General features: G+C 45.0%; 1 protein-coding gene across 1 annotated transcript in view; it reads right to left on the minus strand.

The window, feature by feature from the left end:
• The window catches only part of cdh23 (cadherin-related 23), a 188,409-nt gene that overhangs the window by 125,834 nt on the left and 38,198 nt on the right, over window positions 1-24,377 (minus strand). The window contains exons 5-7 of the mRNA XM_049007874.1: window positions 17,640-17,782; window positions 16,914-16,961; window positions 15,946-16,038 (exon numbers count right to left, since the gene is read on the minus strand). Coding sequence (XP_048863831.1) covers window positions 15,946-16,038; window positions 16,914-16,961; window positions 17,640-17,782 — 284 coding nt within the window. The remainder of the gene's footprint in view (window positions 1-15,945; window positions 16,039-16,913; window positions 16,962-17,639; window positions 17,783-24,377) is intronic.

Here is a 24,377-nt window from a genome sequence, read left to right on the forward strand (position 1 = left end):
AAATGAGAGGATTAGAGGCCGGCGCTCGTATTCGCCGTCCGCGGCCTGCTTCCCTGCCTGCCGCCCCCCCACGCCCTCACCATGCTCGTCATTAGCTTGTCCGTTGATTACGGCTCTTCGCCATTTGCCCAATCGGCCACTGCGCCCGCAGGCCTAGCGGCACACGGCAGACGCCGGTGATTGCGGCAAGGCGGGCTCCATCCGGTGCCGAGCTGAGAGCGGCAGGGGCTGAAGGCGGTGCCCCACGGTAATGATAGCTGGCGAGGGGGCTGCTGGAGGGACCCACAATGCCAAGCTGATTGCCTCCAAAAATGGGCCCCCGCCTGCTTCTCTGACACGCCTTCTCCTCAAGAAACGTCACACTCTCCTCACGTTCACTATCGCATACACTGAAAAAAACAACAAAGCTATGTATAAAATCAAAAAAAAAAAAAAAACTCACACGGACAATAAAAATTAACAAGAATTTTTTCTATTCTCCAAAACTTTACTAGTTGGAAGGCTAGATGAACACCGCGTCAGTTCAGGCTAAATAGTGCTAAGGAGGAAGCTAAATACCACCAACGTAAGTCATGTGAGAGAAATAATATTGCTGTATATTATTATATATTGTTATTGAATTATAGTGCAAGTCTTTGAAACACTGTACCTTAGCTACCCATGTTTGTTGTTAACACAAACAGCTCATAACATAGTCAACTAACAAGTCCAAATGCTTACAAATCATGAAACATTTTCGTCTCTAAAACCCAACTGCAGCATACAGGAAGTTGGTGCATGTCGGCTATATACTACACCAGTAGAGTGTGTATTTCAGTCACGACTGAGGTATGAGTCTCTCGTTCAGTCGTGACCAAGAGGTAGCCATTCACTCACCAACTCATTCAGAATGAGAACGAGACCCGAAGTAGCAGATCAAGTGGATGAGAGAGTGGGTGTATTAGAGACTCTCTTGCTAATCCACTCACTCAACAACTTCAAGTCCCTCGTTCAGTCATGGCCACAAGGTAGCGTCTCGAAGCCTCTCATTCAGCCACTCCCTCACTCAAGTCATCGAAAGAGGGAGTCTCTCATCCTTGTTTTTTAGGAGCATATATGTGGAGTCCACACAAATAAAAGCTGTAGATTGCTGCCAATCAATACGTACATGTTTAGTCCCAGGTTTAGTTTACAGCCAATCATATGCTCGCTTACATCACACCCTTACATGCCTGACTGACTCTCACTGGCTACAAGGAGGTAACCAGCTTTCGAGTCACATTTCTGAGGACGAGCAGAAGAACAAAAAGAACAAATCTGTGCAGGGAAGTGAACGTGAGTGTGTAGTTCCTGCAAACAAATGGCCCATGAACATCACACCATTACCATTTAGTGTATCATGCTACAGCTGAGGTCACATGGTTTATTTCAATTTTAAAAAAGCCAGATGGAGGCAGACACAGGATAAAAATACAGACGTGTCATTTAATGACTGGGATACGTTCAGAGAAATGTGTCGCTAGGTGATTCACTTTGCGAACATCATAGGCACAAACCTAGATGGTATAGTCTACTATATACACCTAGGCTATATAGTAAAGCCTAAATGATGATTAAAAAGTACTGTATGGAAAACATATAATAGGGTTGCTTATTATCATTATCAAGTAGGCATTTAACGATGAATCGCGAATTGGTTAAAAATCAATGTAAATGTATGGCGATTTAAACCCACTGGTGTGGAAAATGAATCGCTACTTTAAGAGTACTTCACAGTACTTTTGCGGAAAAAAAATTGGTGTAATATTACATTTGATTTCACGATGTCATTTCAACGTCAGATGTCACTGCGTATTCACGTCGACGTCGAACGTTAGTTTTCAAGAGGGTCTAGCTGCAGACGCCTGTAGAGTGAAGCTCCACCCGAAATACATCAACTCCACAGGAAACACGTCATCTATAAGGACGTAAAGTGGAGCTCCGGTAGGGTTAGGGTTAAGGTTAGGGTTTATTCGCTGTAACACAGAGTTGAGGTCACGTGACAAATAGCACAGCGAACATGCTTCAGCATGTCCACGGGCACCACAGTGAGCTCAATTCACCATCGCCAGAGCGAAGATTATTAAAAGGGTAAATCATGCTAAAAACCTGCACATGCAAGCCTTTTATTTAGTAACACTTTATATGAAGTGTATTTATATTAAGTGTATTTATATTGTGTTCATAATGCATTCATAGAACATTCATAAGCAGCATGCAAGTACACTTTAACATCCTAACAACAGTTTGAATATACATGAATAACAAACATTACATGATTATACAAATATAATGTTTGTTATTATTATAAAATGTTTGTTATTAATGTATATCACAGCTGTTAAGGGATGTTAGGATGTAAAGGTATACATACATGATGTATATGAATGATTTCTGAATACTTAATGAATACATTATGAAGGCGTACTGAATGTTTTATGAATGCGATATAAAATCATTATGAAGGTGCAGTTAATGTAAAGTGTTACCGTTTATTTATTTGAAGATTTTTTTTAAAAATTGTTTTCATTTGGGATTTTTTTTAACAGTATTTTATTCAATTTCAGTTGCACCCTCATTGACAATATGGCGGTATGCAGTGCATGAGTGTATTGTAACTTATAGTGATTTTTTATTTTTATTTTATTGAGGTCTTATGCATAAAAATCTTTTATTAAGTGCACTTGCAGTGGTTGTCAGGCTTCTGTTTCTGGAGCCATTTGCCAAATAGGTTTTAGATTTGCAATCGGTCATGCGGTTGGAATTAAAAAGTGTGTTGATCCGCCTGTTGAGTACTTGTGATTATACATCCTATGCAGAATTATTAGGCAAGTACTATTCCAAGAGCTAATTTTTAACAAGGGTTGGGTAGACTTCTAAAAGTGAATTCGGAAGTTTTCTTTTGCTCCAACTAAACTTATTTAGAGGGTAAATATTAGTCTCGAACAAAAATAAAAGACTTGATTTACAGTGTCATGCCTTGCTCGTCCGATCCTCGTGTGTGCCACGCCCCCTGATTATCCACGTGTGCTTCCCTGATCTTGCCCAGCTGTGTCCGATTATTTTCACCCAATCTTGTCTATTTGAGTCCACATCTTGCCTTGCCTTTCGTCCGTCATTGATGTTAGTCTATGTCAGATGTTTCCTGGTCTCCGTTTCCCTGGTTCCCTTAATAAATCCCTATTTTCCCCGTATTCCGCCTGCCTGCCTGATCCTTTCGGCCAGCCTGCCCGTTGCACACCCGCGAATCTTGACATACAGTGGGCAAAATTATTAGACAATCATAAATTAAGTGGATTTTTTCCCCTTCCCCATCAACAGAAGAAATAATAAAAACAGTTTTGCTGATTCAGTCTATAGGAAACTACTGGTCGTATTACACAGTCCACATCACCAAGTTTAATGTCTTGTATTAACACCTTTCTTCTCAATGACCATCATGAACATGTGGTCCATTGAGCCAGTCAAGTTTTTGATTTGATCACGTCCTATATTAAATGAGGCAGCTAAGATGCTGCTCTGAGAAGTGTGCTGGTTGCCATCTTGGTAAATCCTACACTTTAGTAAGGTCCAGAAGTTCTCAATGGGAGTTGAGTCACATGATGTAGGGGGCCAGGTCATAGTCCAATCACCTTTCAAGCCTTTCTTGGCCAATCTATGGAATACTTTGATGCATGGGAAAGGGCATTGTCCTGCATGGATACCATAACCTTTTCTTGCACCAGTGTTGGAATGTGTCTTCTACAAATTGACGGTATATCTTGTAGTTAATTTTTACACCATCCGCAAGTCGTAAAGATCCTACAGGTTCGTCACTGATAACTGCAGCCCTCACCATCACTCCTCCACTACCTTGAAGGTGCTTGAAGAGGGTCTCCATACATGGGCCCACCCACCTAGTCTGTCAAGAGTCACTCTCATCTCATCTGTCCACAAGACCTTCCCAAAATCAGTCTTGAGACGTGTCCATGGCCATTCTTGATGCTTTAGCTTGTGTGACTTACTGAGTTAAGGTCGTGTTTCAGCCGTGTTGCAGATTTGAAAAGTGGTGGCATTTGACTGTCAGGAGCTTCTGAAAGTCTCCCCTGTAATTTGGCATATCATTGCCGGTGAATTACTATCTTCTCACTACTGCTTCTTCCATCTTCTTTGGCTGGTGATCACGAAAAACTTCATTGTACGGTGATCACGTTATAAAAGTCTGGCAGTTACAATTATTTTGCACTCCCCTGACTGGCACATGACTCTATTGTTTTTTACACCCTCTGTAAGGTCCCATTCGACCCATTTTAATATAACAATCATTTGATGAATTATTCTGCACAAAGAAGTATCTGCAGTTTCCTGTTTTACTCCAAACAGAAAGTACTCAAAACAAATACTGAGCAGGCTGTACTATTAAGCTGTTTGTTCTTATTTGGAGATTAATCTTGACTGAAACTACCGGTTGGAAGAGAAGATACAAACGAAATACACACTTGCCTAAAAATTGTATGTTTACTTTGGGTCATTTCGACAAGCTTGAGAATTTTTCGAAAAAAGAAAAAAGTTACAATGAATTGCAATTTTTTTATAGAGAGCAATCGACATTACCTAAACCTTTTAGGTATATTAAAATTATGTGTCATTTTCCACCATCTGTGTAACTCCTGCCCTGGATTAAATAGAACACTCTTTTATTACTACCCCAGAGGCAATATCAACTGTTTAAATAATGAGCTTATATAATTTGAGTGTGACTTCAAACTCATTTTAAAAACTAGAGTAAACTGATACATTCTGGTAAAGATGAGTGTGAATGACTCACACACTTTAGATTAGGGATTCAGCATGTAAATATTTTTAAAGTTTAATTGTGATCAATAACAAAAAATCTTGCTCTCTGCATAGACGGGAATCCTCTTGGCTTTGATGGGTTTGCTGAGTTTGTGCTAGTCGCTGACCACCTGCACATGATAGCCCATCCACTCAGAGGTTCCAAGTGAACCCCCCCCCCCCCCCCCCCCCGCCAGCCAATCTGACGCAATGATGGCTCAGCCATCCGCCTTTGGGCATCACCCGGCCCACAGTCTGACAGTTCCTGACATCCACGCCTCCACCCCCCACCTCTGTCCCCCTGCTGACCCGCTGCCCCCATCTCTATCCCGCTGCTGGGCGGCAGCCCCACCCGCGTGATTTCCTGAGTAGGGGTGGGGGTGCCGACCTTGGGCGCCGCATGGCTGCACTCCGAGTGTGTGCAGAAACAGAATGGCACACAGGGCGGACAAACAGGAAGCGGATCCGGAATGAGGTACGGAGAGACAGAAGGAGGAAAGCAGAGAAGGAGAAAGAAGGAACAAGAGCTCATACTCTTGGTGGTAATATAGGGATGAGAGATAAACAGGATAAAAGACGAGGGTGAGAGAAAAATAAAAAAGGTAAGGAATAAAGGTTTGATGTGAGGTGTGGTTCTGGGGGGGCAGTGCCCCTGTGACAACATGCATGGCACCCCCGGCAGTCCCCCTAAATACGAATGCTATTCGGGTCTGAAATAAATGTATTATTATTACTTTTATTTATGGATGGATATGTGAGTTAAAATTCTGTGCGTTGGGAACAGACAAAACACACACGTAAGAAGATTTTCTTGATGGACTCAATGCGGGTGCGTGAAGTGGTCAAGTCGTTTCAGTCGGTGAAAAGCAAATTTAAGAACATAAACAAAATAATGAAGCTTGTGGAAGAAGCAGAAATGGCAATATTTGTAAAAACTGTAAAATGTAACTGCAAAACGCTGCATAAATAACTTATCGGTCTTCAAAATTCTCCTGTGCATCTTAATGCTGGAAATTTAGTGCAATACTTGGAGGACATTAAGGTCAAATGCATCTGGAACCTATAACAAAACAACTGGCCCCAGTCTGCACCCCCTCTCCCCCCCCCAGTTGAAACGGTCTAGAATGACCACTGTTTGATGTCAGTTCCTTCAATCCACTGTTTCTTTTTTCCATTTTGTTCGGTGCAGTGTCTTTTAAGAAACTAACATGCTGGTCAGCATGAACATCAGGATACATTCCTGGATCAGGAACGAAAGGTAACAGAGTGCAAGGTCTTCATCAGCAATCTGTAAAAATCCCTGGTGGAGCTGTACTGTAGGAGAGCCTGCCCCACACACTGCTCTCAGCCAGCCTGCTGTGACCCTCAATCCCCCGAAAGATTCACACTTTTCTGTGTCCCTCAATGATGAACAAATGAGGAAGAGGTGCTGAGCATTGAAAATAATAATAACCCCCCCCCCAGGCACTCTATGGTTTTGGTCTCTTTCAAAGTTGTAGATATAAAGTGTCTGTGATCAGGTTCAACACAACCTTTGGCTTTACTTACTTCATTATGATTTTTTACTTTTTTTTACTACAATGAGAAGTACATATACCTTGATACACTTTTTTTAAGGTCTAAAATTGGCAGTTTTCCAGATAATATTGAGTCAAAGCATATATTCAGCCAAACTGCCTCAATTTAAATAAATTTTTGAATGTTATTTTCTTCCAATACCTGCCAAGGTCCATAACGTCTTGGGCAGCTGTTAACCAGAGTAAAGGTTATAAGCCACAGCTCTCCCTTTCAATAAATGCCGCTGTTCCATTAACTGTGTCACACAAGTAGATGCAGACAGAGGCTACTGGCAGCCTCAGTCCAGCTGCGCTGATCATTAATTGTGAGCCACTTGACCATCTGATACTTTCTATCTTCTCAGTCTTCTTAAAACCACTAAGAGGGGTATCAGCTATGATGAGCTCGTTTTACTAAGTTTTCCTGGAGTTAAAATTTGAAGACACGGGGAGGGTAGAGACATGCATGTGATTTGGGGGTTGTGCTTTTATATAAAGCCTTTTGTAGAAGTCAGCATGTGCGGTTTTATCCACGCACCCATCTCTGTGATTTATACCACGTTGTCTGAGCAGAGCATGTATCTCACTCCCCCATAGCACAATAAGCTTGATGACTATGTACAGACCGACACACTCTGCGGGTGTGTCGGTCTGTTGTATGATGATAGGCTGCACAACAGGCCTGCCTGGGGGGTCTGGACAGCAGGGGGTTCTAGCTCAGAGATCAGATCCCAGAGAAAACTAAAAGTGTATATTGGTTGTTCAGAGAAAAGCTAAACACTCCTCAACTTGGGTGAAAGCTTTTTTATTTTTTTAGTTTGGTCACTGAGGACATGAATTGGTAACCTGGAGGTTGTTGGTTTTTGAGTCTCATGAAGGACTATGCTTTGATTAAGTGTGTGAATCTCAATATGCGTACTTGACCGTACTTACGTTATGGTATGCCTGATTTACGCTATCTTCTGTTGCTGAAGACCAGCTACAATAATCAAGAACAGTAGTACAGAGGACGATAAAAATCCTCAGATGTTGGTCTTGCTCCGCACCAAAATTCAAGCATACATCTATTACATCCTCGCCGAACAAGATCAATCCCATGATTCACTGCGCCCCAAGTTCGTCCTTGGAAGGTAAGTTAGCAAGGCCGGCTTTGCCAAGATCACAAGCATGGCCTTTGTGTTCTTGGTATTGCGATTCACCCTCATGTAGTTCAACTACAGCAAAAGCCAATCATAATGGGTCAAAATCCCTATCACGCACCTGAGCTTTTAAGCTGCTTTGGATAAAACAATCAGTAGACAAGTTACCCAGTACTGGCTAATGTATGGGCCATTGTCACTTTACTTTGTCTACGTCGTACTATGGTGATCTCGCTGCAGGACAGCACCTCGACTTCTGCTGAAAACAAAAGTCAGAGTTAATCCCGAAACCACTGAAGAGCTGTGGAAGAAGTGAGAAAGTGCAGACACACGGCTTGCCTTGTTTGTGATGTTTCCCCCAGAGAAGGTGCCAGTGTCTCTGGAGGAGGTGAAAGGACCACTGGAGGCTTATTACAAAAATGTCTTTTTTTCCACTTGCTTGCAGAATTCTGAGTAGAGTTGTCTGCTCTTTAAACTTAGGAATTTGGACAAGACGTTCACGTCAGTGAAGCCACAAGACTGTACCTTCATGCCTGCTTAGATGATCGGACCACGTTCCGGGTCTTATGAAAGACTAATGATTATAGGCTGTCTGGCTTGTATTAATAGTTTGAAGAATAGCTGTGTTTCCAAGGAGATTGAAATTGTCAAATATTGTGGATATGATTTTTTTTTAATTTCCCACATTTTTTTTTTAAGGGGGGGCTTTGTATTGCATTTTTAAATAGTCCTTGCTTTTATAATACCTCACCTTCATGAGAAAGGGTATGATTTTCGAGTTTGGATTTGTTTATGTTGTTTAAATGTTTTCACAAATTTTCCTTCACTGCCTCCTTCTCCTTCTTTTCTGGTAAGTTCCGTGCCGGCAAGACAGCGAAAGCAGATCTGAGCAAATTGGGAGAGCTATAAAGCTCTATTAACGCAAATCAAGCCACGGTTCGGGGAGGGGGCTGGATGAAGGAGGAGGCGGGGGGGGGGGGGGGGGGGGTTAGAGATGGAGGGATGAGGAAAAACAAAAGAGGGAGAGATTTGCATACAGAGGAACCGGGGTCCCTTGAAGCTGATGGATTCTGTCGTGGGCAGCCTAATGGTTTGAGTCAGGGATTTATAAACCTCTATTTATTTCACTCTTCTCACTAAAGCCTTCAGTACCTAATGGACTCACAAGCTAGCAGAAGACCCCCCCCCCCCCACCCCTACCAAAAAACAGAAAATACGAGGTGGCTGTAGTTTTTGTGTGCTGGACCTGGAAGACTGGCAGCCGACAAAATGATTTCCCAGGTTATCACAACCTTGTCAGAATACATAACCGGCGCATATACGTGCAGGGAAGGTGAGGGTAAAAAAAAGTCAGGAGATGGGCTTTGGCGGGGGGGGGGGGGGGGGGGGGGGGGGGTAAAGGGGGATGCAAAAGAGTGGAAAAAATAAAGACAGAACGACAGGCTGATTTATCCAGGAGGTGCGAGGTTTAATGGCATCTGCGAAGGCTGGGTGAGGCGTTCGGCTCCACCCTGACGGCCTTTGATGGCCACTCAAATGAGGCCCTGCCTCACTGACGAGGCCGTTTAAGGCGCTCGTCCCGACAAGGTGCTCCTTCTGCTCAGTGGGCTTTGGTGACTGTCACGCAGAAGAAGACGATGGACAAGTTAAACGTCAGAAGACAGGAAGGGAGGAGGAAGACGGCGGGGATGGGAGGGGGGGCGGCATACCTCAGGACAAAACCAAGCTGAGCAATTTGCAATAAGAGAGCCAGTTCCACTTCTGTCTTGTGTACACTTTTCGCTCTTGGGCGACATTTGTACCAACAGACGTGCATGAGATTCACAGCATGGTAAGAGTGAAAAGAGGGTTTTGGCACATTTTCATGTCTCTGTCACGGAATGTCTTCAGCCAGGACTGGGCAGATAAAAGAGAAAAGACTGACAGAATAACACTTCGATACGCAAAGGCTCTTGTTTAGTCAAGAAAGTTATACATCAGCCAAAGTCCCTGTGTGAAAGTGTGTCACTTTACGCTGAAAGAATCGGTATGACATCTTCAGCAGCGGTGCCTGCAGTCAAGCGCTTCCTGTTTGCTGATCAGCCTCCCGAGGCACTGGGGGGGGGGGGGGGTCACTCCTACATGCACAATTTCTTAAAGTGATATTTGGAAGTTACAGTTATACTGTAATCTGCCGAATTCAGGCCTTGGCACATGATTTCCAAGGGCTTTAGGTCTGGAATCTGCCTAGGCTCATCTAGAAACTTCTTAGTGTTAAGGATCACTGACTCAAGTAAAAATCAATTTAATCTCATTGATAACTGGCATGAATAAAAGCACGTATATCTGACATACAACAACCCCATAACCATAGCACCACCAGCATTACACTTAATTTTCGGCGGAACCTTCTTACTGGAAAAAGCAGGACCCCACAACTTGTATCAAAGCTTAAAGTTTGACCCCCTTGTCCACACCCCTTTGTCCTAGAACTCTTGTGGGATACAGAGGTTTTCAGAATTTACGAGCATGGGTGCTCTTGCATTCTTGTTCATGTATTTGATCAATCTGATGCTCTAGCAGGTGTGTCAGTGTCTTTCCGATGTTGATGTCATGATCACCGACCATCATGTAAGACAAAAGAATCCAGCGGATCCCTGCATGACATTCCGAGCTCCTCCTGACTGAATGCACTATTCTGCGCCCTGATCATTGGCAGAATGGAGAAACTCCTCTACAGCCCCACAGTTTTCCAAACGGTGTCATAGCCCTTTCAGGCTTCAACTACTTTTTTCTGGAGGTCTTCGGGAATTTCTTGTGACAGCGACATTAAGCAACTCTAAAACCTGTCAGGTGAATGCATCACGATTATTGAAAAGGCCAAAATTACTCTGATTTATTTTAAGCAGGCCCTCCCAAGTCAGATTTGAGTATTTAAATAGCTGACACAAATGTTTTCTTCCAAGTTCGAAGTATTTCAACTCGCGGATGCTTCTGTGTACCCAAGTATTGCTCTGAGTCCCAGGACGGATGACGCCCGTCATTATCACACTGACAGTAATCCCCCCCAAAGGACTGGCAAGAAATGACTGTGAATCCCTCACATTGCGATGAGGGGTCTTGCTGAGTGGCCCGTCGGAACAGCTCTTCCCACCAACGTGTCAAACAAGAGCGAGGCCAAACGAGGCTGGATTTATTCGTCTCTCCTTATTAAGGGGATCTTGGATCCAAAATGCAGCAAAAGCGACAGCAGCAGGTCGTCTGGTTGACATGTTAATTACTGAAGTACTGATGAATCAGAATGAGAGAAATGTAATGCGAGACAATGCAGGTGGACGTACTCGCCAGGATGCAAGAGGGAGACAGTGAAAAGAAGGAGCAGACAGGAAGGGAGGCCTGGTACCAGCAGGCAGTGCGGAGGGACCAGCAGAGAGCAGAGGAAGACCATGGTGGGCCCAGAAGGGTAATGTCAGCGGCGGGCGTGGACCGGGAGGCGGGCGGAGCCGGAAATGCCAGTGCCGTGCGCGGCTAGGGCTGCATCTGCGAGGCGTGCATGTTATTTACAGAGTCGCCAATTAAACACATCCTCACAACTCCCCACCGTGAACGCTAACGGGGGGGGTTATGCTGCACTACCTCGCAAATAAAACCACCACTAAAAGTTTGATAAAATCTTTTCTTTTTAGTTCTCCCAGCAAATAACACGTGAACTAACAGAAAGGTCAAATTAAAAACTTTAATTAAAAAAAATATTGAAAATCACACCAGATTTGGAAAAAATACATAAATACAGTGGAAAAAAAAAAAACAAAATATATATATATATATATATACACACACACACATTCATTTTTGTTTGTATATATGTACATATATATGTGCCCTACTATGTGGAGGTATGAGAATTCAAAGTCAAAATCTTTCATAATATCTGTCAAGTGTACATAACCCTAATCCAAGCAGTTTTCATAAATAGAGCCATCTCCGTAATGTTGGAAGCTGAGGCTGACGGTAATAAGATCCATCTGGAAAAGTCCTCGATATGACACCACTAGGTAAGAAAAACGTCCAGCCTCAACATAATCATTTCCACCCAATGCCACGGAGCTATTTGGCAGATATATAAATGTAACTAATCCAGGCAGACAGATAAAAGGTTTCATGCAGACACATGGGGAGACTCGAATGGAATCTCTCTCTCTCTCCTCCATCTCTTTCATTCCTCAGCTTCTCCTAGGGTCAGCGGTGGACCCCACCTCAGATCCTCCCAGAATGTCTCAACTTCATCTAACTTCCATGTCAAACTGGAGGGAAAGATGACCCCAGCACTGACATCGATCAGCGCCTATGCCGGGGCTACGTGAATCGCAGTACTGACAGTGGGCATCATCACACTCTAGTTCAGAGGACATTATCGATCTCAGTCTCACTCAAAGATTGACCGCATCACATTAATGACAGTAATGGCTACATAGCACAACACTTTTCTGCAATACTGTTATCACTGGGTTCCTGTGAGGGAAAACAGAACAGATGTGGATATTCATCCTTGCCTTTGGGAACAGTGTGCAGAAATTAACAACCAAATCAAACACCGGCTTCAGAAATCCAACCAAATGTTCTTGGATGAGAGAAGGCTTTGAAATGGTGCTAATCTTCAGTGAGAGATGATAACGCTATCACTGCAGATAGCAGGGGTATTTAGGGTGTCTGGAACTCAGTGTCCCCTTTTGAACACCCTATAAGCAAAGACCACCTTCAGATGGGCACTCTTTATGAACGACCGAACTAGGGCTGGTCAGAGAACAGCCGGGGAGTGAGAAGCAGGGAGGCGGAAATATTAAGGGAGTGATTAGCATCTCCGAATTTAGCAGCTAGTGTAGGATTACACAAAGAAACAGATGCTAAAAAGACACACACAGATCGCAGCCAGTTTCTTGTTCAATATTTGGAACGATATTTGCATACTGGATGCAGACTGATCGTTTCCTTACACAGTCTCGCTGCTGTCTCACCATACGACCCACCAACACGTAGACTCGTCTGCCAAACCCCACTGAACGTGGGAAACTAATGCATTACTCTATTTTCATATGTGCTACACCCAAGCCTTGCCCCTTATATTTATTGGTTATACTGCACCTATAGCACATTCATATCCCCCTGCAGCTTTGTGTACATTTCATTATCTGATTCTCTCCCTGACTCCCGCAGTAATGCCCTTAACGCTGTGACCCTCTCTGGCTCTGGTTCTGTCTGGACCAGACCCACGTGTCCCGCCCTTGTCTCGCACCTGCAGTGACCGCGGCTGTAATTCTCGCGACGACCGCTCGCCCCGCGACTGGGCCATTACCGCGGCATCCCCTCGAGTGACAGCTTGATGGACTGATGTGGCGCTCGGCTCTCCCTGGCGGAGGATGCTTAAGGTCGGGTGGGTAATGAAGCTGTACCAATCGGGGACATGCAGCTTGGGTCGGGGGCAGAGATGCGGGGGAACAACGGAATAATCAGCCGTTTTTTACCCCATGAAGAATGATGCATATTTCCTGTGTGTCATTTAACATGGTCCAGCAAGTGAGAAATCTACCTGTCCACCTGGGTCAATTTAAACACCTTTAGACAAAGTTTTAACTATCTGTCTATAGCTTTTTAACAACAGAACACTCAAGCATGTCAAAATATGGGCTGAAAGAACAGCTTCTCCCACATCACATCCCACAGTGCGGCAAGAACAACCTAAAACCGACTTAAGTAAATCTGAAATTACCCAAGAAATATTTGGAATATATAGACCCCTATCTTACACCCGGCTAAAGCGGCGCTAGGCACAATGCAAAAGTCCTTGTCAGCATTAGCCTCTGTGTTTAACTAGCAAATTTACCTGCGTCCATCTGAGCGACCGTCAGCGTGTCGTGCTTAAAATGAGGTGGAGTCAGGTGCACTGTTAACACTTGCGATTGTGCTTTTGACCAATAAAAACCTGGTCTGAAGTAAATGGTGCAAGATTTCACTGCTATTTAAAAGATGTGCTATCGAGACAGTAATATGTGATTACAGAGTCGCGTGCATAGTGAGCGTACACTGACTGTTACACACATAGAGATGCATAGCAGTGCGCAAACATACAAAAGGTTAAAAACAAAAAGGTTACAATGCCAAAGATCGTTAATGTGTGGATTAAAATATTTTAAGAGATATGTGTCAAAATAGTTAGTCATAATATTCACCAGAATTAGTTGAATCTGCGGTTTCGGTAATTGCGGTTTCAGTTATCCGAAAAAAAGAGTTTAAGAATTCCAGAAACAATTCATACACAAAATAATATCTTAATTAAAACATTTTTCTTATTACGAGTTATGTACAGGTACATGATTTGATATTGTAACAATAGCCTATGCTTTTTCATTGTTTTCATTGTTTTTTCATTGCTCTGTCATCCCGTGACACATGATATTTTTTAATTGCTATATCATCTTTTGATAATTAGGCTAATATGTCAGAATACCTTTCATTCAAGAGAGTTCAGTAGTGTACAGTACTGTATAATAATATTATTATACATCATTATTATTAAATTATAAAGCTCAGGGAGCTTTGGTGGAATCCTGCCGTTGCCATAGTTGGTCCTCTCGCCCGCTTTCGCTACACGCACGAGCAAATCCGTTACCTTTGCAGAGAAGTGTTCTTTGCCACTACAATGCAAAAATGCCATTATAATCGCAATCTGCCAAGGTGCAAGCACATCCGGCTCTTAAAGGGATTTTGGGAGACGAAACTCTGATTGGTTTATAGCACGATACAGGCCAAAAACACCCATGAATAATTATGAAACCAACTATAACTGTTTTGGACCACGTCTGGCAATGCAAATATTTTTCCACTGTTAAACTAGCAAAAGCGGGTTGGCCGCATCCTAATAGAACTCAGACTGTGCGCGTCAGACCGTAGTCTTTAGATCAAGGCCTACAGAATTGAGTGATACAGTACAGTATATACACCCAAATGCATATTCACACTTTATCATTTATCTATTCAATATACGTTCTTTAGTAATACTCACGGTATGTTTTTGGCTTGTGTGTTTTAAGGTGCTGAATAGTATGGGAAGGTAAGTCCAACATCAGTCAAATTTGACTTACATATGAGGCTGTGGAACGGATTACTTAGAGTCAAGGACTACTTGTAATTGTAAAAAAAATATTTGTAATTTCATTTTAAAATCATAACAAACCATTTAAGAGTAAAGAGTGATCATTTCTACCTGATGGGTCAATCAGGGAAATACTGTATCATACATTTAATGTATGATAGAGAAGCAGCCTTACTGGATTTCAAAGGCCTATAAGAGATTGACCATTTTCAGCCTGTCATCCTGGGCACAGCGACGGGCAATGGGGGCCTGCAAACACCCCCCCCCACCACCCCACCCCTCATGTTTGTTTATTTAGTTTCCTCGGCTGAGGCAGCAGCGGTGGAGGAGGACTTTGAAGTTTGTGTAAAGGCGGGCGGGCGGGCGGTGGGGAGCGGGCTGGCAGTATAAGCACAGCGTGGCGTAGTTCGTACGCGCCCGAGAAATTAAGTCCCGTTTGAAGGTCTCTCTCTTCCCCTCTCTCTCTCTCTCTTTCTCTTTCCTGTGCCAGATCCTTTTGTGCTGAGGATTAACATGGAAGGAGAGCGGAAGAGCAATAGTAAAAAAAAAACAAAAAGAGGCAGAGTGGAGGAAGAGAGAAGAAGAATGGGCCAGAAGAGAAGAACAGAGGAGAAAACAGGAAGTGTACAAGGAAGTAAACACAGCAGGGAATGGAGGGAGAACAGAGAGATGAAGTGAACATGTGATATAGGGATGAGGAATGAAGGAGCGGAAGGGATGAATAAAGTTTCTCTGGGGATATATTACAGAAGGAAAATCAGGTACAAGTACCACAGATTGTCTTAATGCAACCTTCTCATACCGCTGGACAGTTTGGGCAGGAGCATTCAACACTGTCACTGTTGTAAACAGCCCACGAAAGGAACATGATGTCTGCTAACCTCTGATCAAAGTTACACTCCTGCCTCTAAGTATTTGCAGCAGAGCGGACCAAAGCATTTCAGACCCCCAGGTCTCTCAGGTTGCAGGACCATTTTTAGGACTATTTTTACTACGGTAAATGGGGCACCATGACATACAATGCCAGCTTAACTTGGGAATTATAATAATTATTTTAAAATGATCATTCAGAATATCACAGGGATACAATATGATGACCAGCTGTATGTATAACTGACCAGTTTTCCATTAACTATGGGTCCGAACCGGAAAAACATGGTTCAGCTATGCGCATCCCACCCTTTGCTAATCCAGACAGTGAGCCACAAGCGACCCGTATGTCACAGTGTCAGCCCAGGACAGTACTGGTGCAGGTTAGCCGCGACGCCCGGGGTCGGGGGATCGGTACCTCTGGGATCCGCACGTTGTAAGGCTGGTTGTAGAAGGTGGGCGCGTTGTCATTCACGTCCCCGATCTGCACGTTCACCGTGTCTTTGACCACCTGGGAAAAGAAGCAGAAGTCAGGCTGCTGATGTAAAAGTCTGTATGCAGGATTACTGATGGTTGAATGCATCCTGGCTTCATGTGGCGTATTTATAAGCCTGGAAATACTGTGTGGGTTGTCCTGCTGTTTTTCTCGACACAGACAGCCACTCATTAGTTAATTATCCATATAACCCCTTGGGTCCATCCTTGTTCACCGGCTGAGATGGATCGGCGTGTCTTGCTGCCTCTCTCACACAGCCGAGACGCAGGAAGCATTCCCTGCTTATGGAAATACAGCGCGAGTGACGGACATGTGTGTGTTAAAGTCACTGTGCCCTCTGCCATGTGTCACCCTCAGGGGAATTCCCAGAGACAGGAAGTGGGTGTCAGGGTCAGTCACAGGTAGGGCTCCTCACTGTAAGAGGACGTCCCACCTGAGAGAATGTGAACTGTGAGTCATTTTAGGGCGGCATATGAATTTTAAATAAGGGCCTTGCTGTAAGAAACTGATCAATTGTTAAAATGAATATTAAAATGACTCGTCATGAAACCTTGATACTGTTGACAAGAGCTCTATGAAACACCAGCTGGTGTTTTGAAAAAATCGGTTGAAAAACTAAAATATACATTTTGGAATTTTTTTTCCTCTATATTGAAGACTAGAATGGAATATATAGAAATCATTGATAGTGACTGATTATTATTTTCAGCAAACAAATCAAATATGGCTACCATGGTGTGAGATGATATAGCAGTTTGTGCGCTGGATGTCAGGGCGGGATAAACTGATCCAGAATTAGGAGGAATAAAATGTTCTGGAACTCGTAAATGCGTGAGAACTTGGTGCTGTGTAACCCAGCCGCTACCCCAAGCCATGGTCTCGGTACGCACCCCTTGGCTGTCACTGACTGTGAACGCCACCTGCATCTCTGACTTGGTCTGAAAAAAAAGCAGCATATTTAAAAGCATCATGGTGAAACAGGATACAAGTACCAGAAATCAGGAAGATAAGCAGGGGATGTTTCTCAATACCAAGAAGACTAAGACCGTACTTGGTAAGATTGGTCTTGCAAACTTGCCTTCCAAGAAGGAACTAGGAGTGCAGTGAATCATGGGATTGGTCTCGTTCGGCGAGGATGCAACGATGTATCCTTCATATTTGGGGCGGGGCAAGAACGACATTGGGGGATTTTTACCGGCCTCTGTACTTTTGTTCTTGATTATTGGAACAGGTCTTCAGCAATGGAAGATAACGTAAAATGGGTACACTAGAGGTATGGTAAAGTATACATATTGAGAAACACCCCAGTAGTCCTTCACCCAAGATAACTAGAACTTACACATGACCACCCTGAAGCTACACAGATATGACATCATGGCTCGTTGACCAACAGCTGTGTGACAAATCTATCCCTATAGGGATGCACTGAACAAACCACATCCTGTCTATATCTCTTAGTCTTAGGATATTTAAGTTAAGCCACCATCAACGGTACAAGAGAAATGCTCCTTCTGGGATTGGAACCAACAAGGGCAGTTTGTTAAACGTCATAATAATTACTGTTATAAAAGGTATGCTGGCTCCAATCCCACGAATACCCAAGTGCGGACCCTCACCTCCCTATCCAGGGGCTGCCTCAGCCAAACCACTCCAGTGTTGCTTTCCACTGCAAAGTATCTCATGGCCTCCTCTCCCACCACCCCGTACACCAGTGGCTCCTCGTCCGGGTCCACAGCCCTCAGCTGGGTCACAGAAGAACCTGGGACAGGAAAGGGTGGGGGGGGGGTGTTAGACAAACATAGTCTACAACACTGCTGGAAAAAATGGGCATTTTAAACCATGTTTCGGGGGCGGGACCTCCATGTATTAGTATTCGTCTGATTCAGCCCCAGCATGGAGTAGGTTCATGCAGTTTTATGGAACACCCCCACTGTGGCCCCCCCAAGCCTGCTTCTTCTCATCATGCCAGTGCGTGGCCCAGAGTTCGGCAGTTACACCATATCCCATCTGTCCAGCTGTACACAAGAGTGCAATGAACACTGCAGAGAAAGCCCCCCCCCCTCCCCCCTCCACGCCAAAGATGGATGAGACCCTCTAAAACCTCCCCTCACCTACAGAACCGGACCTAAACATTCAATGAAATTCTTGTGACCTCACAAAGAAGATGGACGGATGCATGTGACCGCATGTCTGCTTTTTCATAGAGAACCGACCAGAAGAAGCTGGAATTAACTCAGTAGAAGTATGTTATTGGCTCACATCAGTTGAACTGGTTTCATCTGTACACGTTTACATATCTTGGCCTGTCACTGTCGTGCTGTGAGTTATCTTCAGGGCTACAAACAGGGCCTTACCCAGACATGCAGAGACTGCTGCAGACCTCCTCCTGTCACCTCCTCGGTTTTTGCCTCGCTGACTCTGCACCCCCACGCTGTATCACGATGCTCTACAGCAGTTTGCCAGGTGCCCCCCCCCCCCACCCCACCCAAGAAAAGTCTTTGTTGTTTGGGAAAATCAGGTGTAAATATAAAATAAAAAACTGACTGAACTGAAAATGTCTTACACTGAAACGTTTTCTCCTGCATGAAAACATGATGCCTCATTATTTCACTCCGGTTCCTCGTGTCAGTGTGTTTTCTCACTTGTTTTGCCAGTGAAGAGACTTAAAGCCTGTGTTGAAAATCGCTCTCATTGCGCACTCTGCTTTCCGTCTCCGATTGTCTCCCGACTGCATTGAGAGACGCGCAGCTCGGAGCCTGGGAAGCCGAGACGATAGTGTCCTCACACACGTGCCACTCACAGGTACGGGTCACGCACAGATTCAAACCACAACAGTGTTACCCAAGGATCTGTGTGCTGCTCCATTATGAGCTATGAGTCATGCCGCTTAGAGCTATTGAATTAAAACCAATTAGTTCTACTGTACTGTCTTAACAACTCAACAGTAATTTTGATCAGATTATACAGTCCATGTCATGCGTTCCTATTTCAATTATCTCCATAAGAAATAAATGGAACATAAGTTACATTAAACTTAAATAATAATAATAATAATAATAATAATAATAATAATAATAATAATAAGAAGAAGAAGAAGAAGAAGAAAATAAATGAATTGGCCTATGAACAAAAACTAAGATTAATATTTCTGATTGGGCAAATATGCAAAATAACATTATTTTTTATCTTCAGCAGTCTAGCAAGAGTATTCTTTTTTACTCAAGTCAAAGAAATTGCCTACAGATTATTTGTGAATTTTGGTCAATATGTCTTTGAAAGTGCTACACACACTTATGAGTGTTCAGAGGTCATCAGAACCAATATAATATAAAACATATAAGCACCTGAAGCCACCTTACTGCATGGTTCCTGTAGAGCGTTCAGGCACCAGAAGTTTACTGGACAAGCAAGAGCAGTTAGTTAGGGTCTGACACCCAGCAGCACCAGGGATGGCAGCCGACCTCCAGCTTGGAGGGATTCAGCACCACAAACGGCGGCCGACCTCCAGCACTGGGGGATTCAGCACCACGGACTGTGGCCGACCTCCAGCTTGGGGGGATTCAGCGCCACGGACTGCGGCCGACCTCCAGCACGGGGGAATTTAGCACCACAGACAGCGGCCGACCTCCGGCGCAGAGGGGATTCAGCCCCACGGACAGCGGGCGACCTCCAGCACGGGGGAATTTAGCGCCACAGACAGCGGCCGACCTCCGGCGAGGAGGGATTCAGCACCACGGACTGCGGCCGACCTCTGGCGAGGAGGGATTCAGCGCCACGGACCGCGGCTGACCTCCGGCGCAGAGGGGATTCAGCGCCACGGACTGCGGCCGACCTCCAGCACGGGGGGATTCAACGCCACGGACGGCGGCCGACCTCCGGCGAGGAGGGATTCAACGCCACGGACAGCGGCCGACCTACGGCGAGGAGGAATTCAGCGCCACCGACTGCGGCCGACCTCCGGCGAGGAGGGATTCAGAGCCACGGACGGCGGCCGACCTCCGGCGAGGAGGGATTCAACGCCACGGATGGCGGCCGACCTCCGGCGAGGAGGGATTCAGAGCCACGGACGGCGGCCGACCTCCGGCAAGGAGGGATTCAACGACACGGACGGCGGCCGACCTCCGGCGAGGAGGGATTCAACGCCACGGACAGCGGCCGACCTACGGCGAGGAGGAATTCAGCGCCACCGACTGCTGCCGACCTCCGGCGCAGAGGGGATTCAGCACCACGGACCGCGGCTGACCTCCGGCGCAGAGGGGATTCAGCGCCACGGACTGCGGCCGACCTCCAGCACGGTGGGGATTCAGCGCCACGGACGGTGGCCGACCTCCAGCGCAGAGGGGATTCAGTGCCATGGACTGCGGCCGACCTCCGGCGAGGAGGGATTCAGCGCCACGGACGGCGGCCGACCTCCGGCGAGGAGGGATTCAGCGCCACGGACGGCGGCCGACCTCCGGCGAGGAGGGATTCAGCGCGACGGACGGCGGCCGACCTCCGGCGAAGAGGGATTCAGCGCCACCGACTGCGGCCGACCTCCGGCGCAGAGGGGATTCAGCGCCACGGACTGCGGCCGACCTTCGGCGCAGAGGGGATTCAGCGCCACAGAATGCGGCCGACCTCCGGCGAGGAGGGATTCAGCACCACGGACTGCGGCCGACCTCCGGCGCAGAGGGGATTCAGCGCCACAGAATGCGGCCGACCTCCGGCGAGGAGGGATTCAGTACCACGGACTGCGGCCAACCTCCGGCGCAGAGGGGATTCAGCGCCACGGACTGGGGCCGACCTTCGGCGCAGAGGGGATTCAGCGCCACAGAATGTGCCCGACCTCCGGCGAGGAGGGATTCAGCACCACGGACTGCGGCCGACCTCCGGCGCAGAGGGGATTCAGTGCCACGGACTGCGGCCGACCTCCAGTGCGGGGGGATTCAGCACCACGGACGGCGGCCGACCTCCAGCATGGGGGGATTCAGCACCATGGACAGCGGGTGGCTCCAGTTTGTCCGTCACGCTTGGGGCAGATGAAGCAGGGGGCCAGCTGCTCTGCCTCCCTTAATCAAGCCAGAGGCCTTTAAAAGCTCACAGCAATGACAGTGCAGGCTGTGAGTCTTGGCCCTGGGCCACGGCGGCTGTCGAACGCATTTAAATCTCTTCTTCTTGTCAAAGGCTGTCCTCTCCAGGGAGTCCTGATCTGAACCCATCCGGTCCTTGACCCCTGTTCCCTGCCACCATCTTGGGTTCATTTAGCTTTACCCAGCCAGTTATCCTGCCCCCCTCTGTGACTTACTGAGAGACCAGATGGCCCAGTTTTGGTCTTTGACTGGCTCCGCTGTGAATACCGGTATTACTTCGCTCATGATGGCACAGCCATTGTGCACAGACATCGAAGTGATTTAATAATATGTTGGCTTTAATTAACGAGACCTGCCGCTCCCACATGTAATATTACATATTTAGGTGTTGTGACTTTTCAACTGCTGAAGGAGGGTTAACATCTATATGGACGAGCTCAGTATTCAGTGGCCATTAGATCTGTGCCCATAGCGATGTGATCTTGGATTCTACGGTGATCATATTATTGGTGGGCCCTTGTCAAGGCTCCCAACCCCAATCAGGGCTAGATCTAGAGGGGTGCTGGGGTGGGCTACCCCCCATCCCCAGATTCTGTTACACCCTGCTATATAATACATACCTCAGATTGGCTGACAATTTGTAACTCAGAAAGTACAGAGTAGAGAGAAGCTTCCTTCTCTGCTAATCATTCTACTAACATTGAATTGGTTGATGGGGTTAACAAAAATCTTTAGGTTTTTTGCAAGTTGGGACAACTGTTGGATTGAATAGCTAACAGTCATTAACTGTCATGCCCGGTGATGGGCTGGTCCCCCCGTCCTGGGTTGTTCCTTGCCTCGTGCCCATTGTTTCCGGGATAGGCTCCGGACCCCCCGCGACCCAGTAGGATAAGCAGTTTGGAAAATGGATGGATGGATTAACTGTCATTAACAGGCAAATAAGTATTAGCACCTTTTTGTTGCAGTACTGAATTGTTGGGGTTTGCTGGTGCTTGAGACATGACTTCAGTTCGGTGTACCTGTGACAGGCTTGTGCGATTTGACAATATTATCGCGAAATCGACAAAAACAGACAAGAATATATGTGTATGTGTGAGTGAGAGGGAGAGCAAGTGGTAGCTAGATAAGTTAACTAGTCTGTGATCGTGATTTCAATGCACTGGGTTGATAGATGGTTTAGAATGTACCATTTTTTTAATCCACAAAACACAACCTATCACCGACTCAAATATCACAGCTGGCTCTGCCCCCGATGGCACTTCTTACAAACACGAGAAAACTGTACTGGGCCCAGTTAGACCTCTGCAGTGTCTGAAAACAAGCTAAAAACTACAAGGATGCATTTCCTGAGCGTTATGCACAGTGTGTCACGGCCCTAGTGTGAAAGTTCGTTCTCTACAATGTCTCATGTCCTTACAGCATTCCGACACACATGCTACGTGAGAGAGACAGTAAAACATTATATAAATAGCAGTAAACAATAAAAGAACCAAATAAAACCCAGTAAAGATGAGTTAACATTGAAAACCATAAAGGTTGAATGAAAGGAAATTACATTTATTGAAAACATAGTATAGTATAGTATAGTATAGTATAGTGTAATAGAGTATAACTATTGTTATAGTACATCCATTTGGAAAAATATGTCATGTTTTATTATATGGTAAATATGTTTCCCAGTACCCCCAATCAAACCAAGCTGAATCCAGCCCTGACCCCAGCTGCCCCAGGGACAGAATGACCCAGCTCTCTGATCCTCACTTCATCAATTTGGAAAAAATTTGCTAATTCAATAAATGTAAAATTAAATGCAGATGCGTCACAATGACAGCCACAGGTCAGTAGGATCCCCTGTATGTAAGAATTCAAATTCATGAGATCTGGGAAGGCAGATGTAAGGTTTCTCATGTCCAGTCTTACATCTGCTACCTTAGCGCTGCCATGATATACTGACATTGACGGCAACCATGATATTTAAAAAAATTTACATTGATATTATGTTAATACACATATGATAACATCATAAACAACCCAACACCAGTAACCATTTAATTCACACTCCAAAATACTAGCTGTAGGAATGTTTCTTAACACTGGTTTCCACCAGTGCTTAATCTTCATCTTAATCTGAGGTGCTGGAGCCCATAGAGACCCCAGACGCCTACTGGGACCAGCATTATACAAGGAACTGGCACACACTGACTTCCAATGACATCACATATCGATAAAAAGCTATCAATTACTTCAACACATAGCAATACAATACTTTCTATCAACACCTGTTAGTTTCATCAAACTGAAGGACAGAAGAGTTTACTGTTCCAAAACGTAACAATCTATTTTATTAGCCAAAAAGTGTTTTCTTTCTGTGCGTACGTGGTTTGGTTTTTTTCTCTTTTCAAATTAAGTTAAATAAGTGAAACACCCTACGGAAATATCCCGCCATTTTAAAGTAAACCATATTGTTTACATTTATACGAAAATTGTGGTTGTTTTATTGTTTTAGCGATGACTGGTATTAAGGATTCTGCTGACTGAAAAAAAATCAGTTTTCTTTGTTTGTCAATCTAAGTGTTCACTGCGGCTGTCTATTTCCAGTTTTTGGAAATGAATTACCCAAGTATGACATATCTGAAATATTCATTTAAATTTGATTAAAAAGTGTATATTGCAGCTATCCACCGACGTGATATTTTGTTGCACTTATAACTTTGGTTCACTCTGAACTGAAAAATGCAGTTTGGTGTATCTTGCAGCTACATTTATATCACTCAAATCGGTGGCGTCAGATAAAAACTGGAAAAAATAAATAACATTGCAAATGAACCTGACGTCACAAAAAGAAACATTAATGGTGTCACTGTAGGATTTAGTGAAAAAATACGGGGGTTAGAGACCCAAGTCTGCAGGCAGCGCCGACTGACAGTAAGTGCAAAAGTGGGCTTCAGGCCTGGTTGGCCTTTCACCATCCATTAAGTCTTGTACCTGTTCTTTATACAGTTAAGGTCACAGACTGTCCACCTCACTACACTCGTATTTTGAGTGTGATTCTTTTGCTTAAAAAAGAGACACACAAACAAATATAAAGAAGAATTTGACTAGTAGCATTATAATTCTTTGGTTCACATTTTCCATAGATATTGCAATAATACGGTTATTCTCAATTCTGTTGGCCACAATAGTGAAAGTGAAAACAGTGCAGTGAAAATACACCACAACAAGGTAGTGAAAATCTGATATTGTGGCAGCGCTGTGCTAGATCAAATAATCTGTCGCCTCCATTCC

This window comes from Brienomyrus brachyistius, chromosome 3, assembly GCF_023856365.1.
Source record: "Brienomyrus brachyistius isolate T26 chromosome 3, BBRACH_0.4, whole genome shotgun sequence".
Taxonomy (NCBI): domain Eukaryota; kingdom Metazoa; phylum Chordata; class Actinopteri; order Osteoglossiformes; family Mormyridae; genus Brienomyrus; species Brienomyrus brachyistius.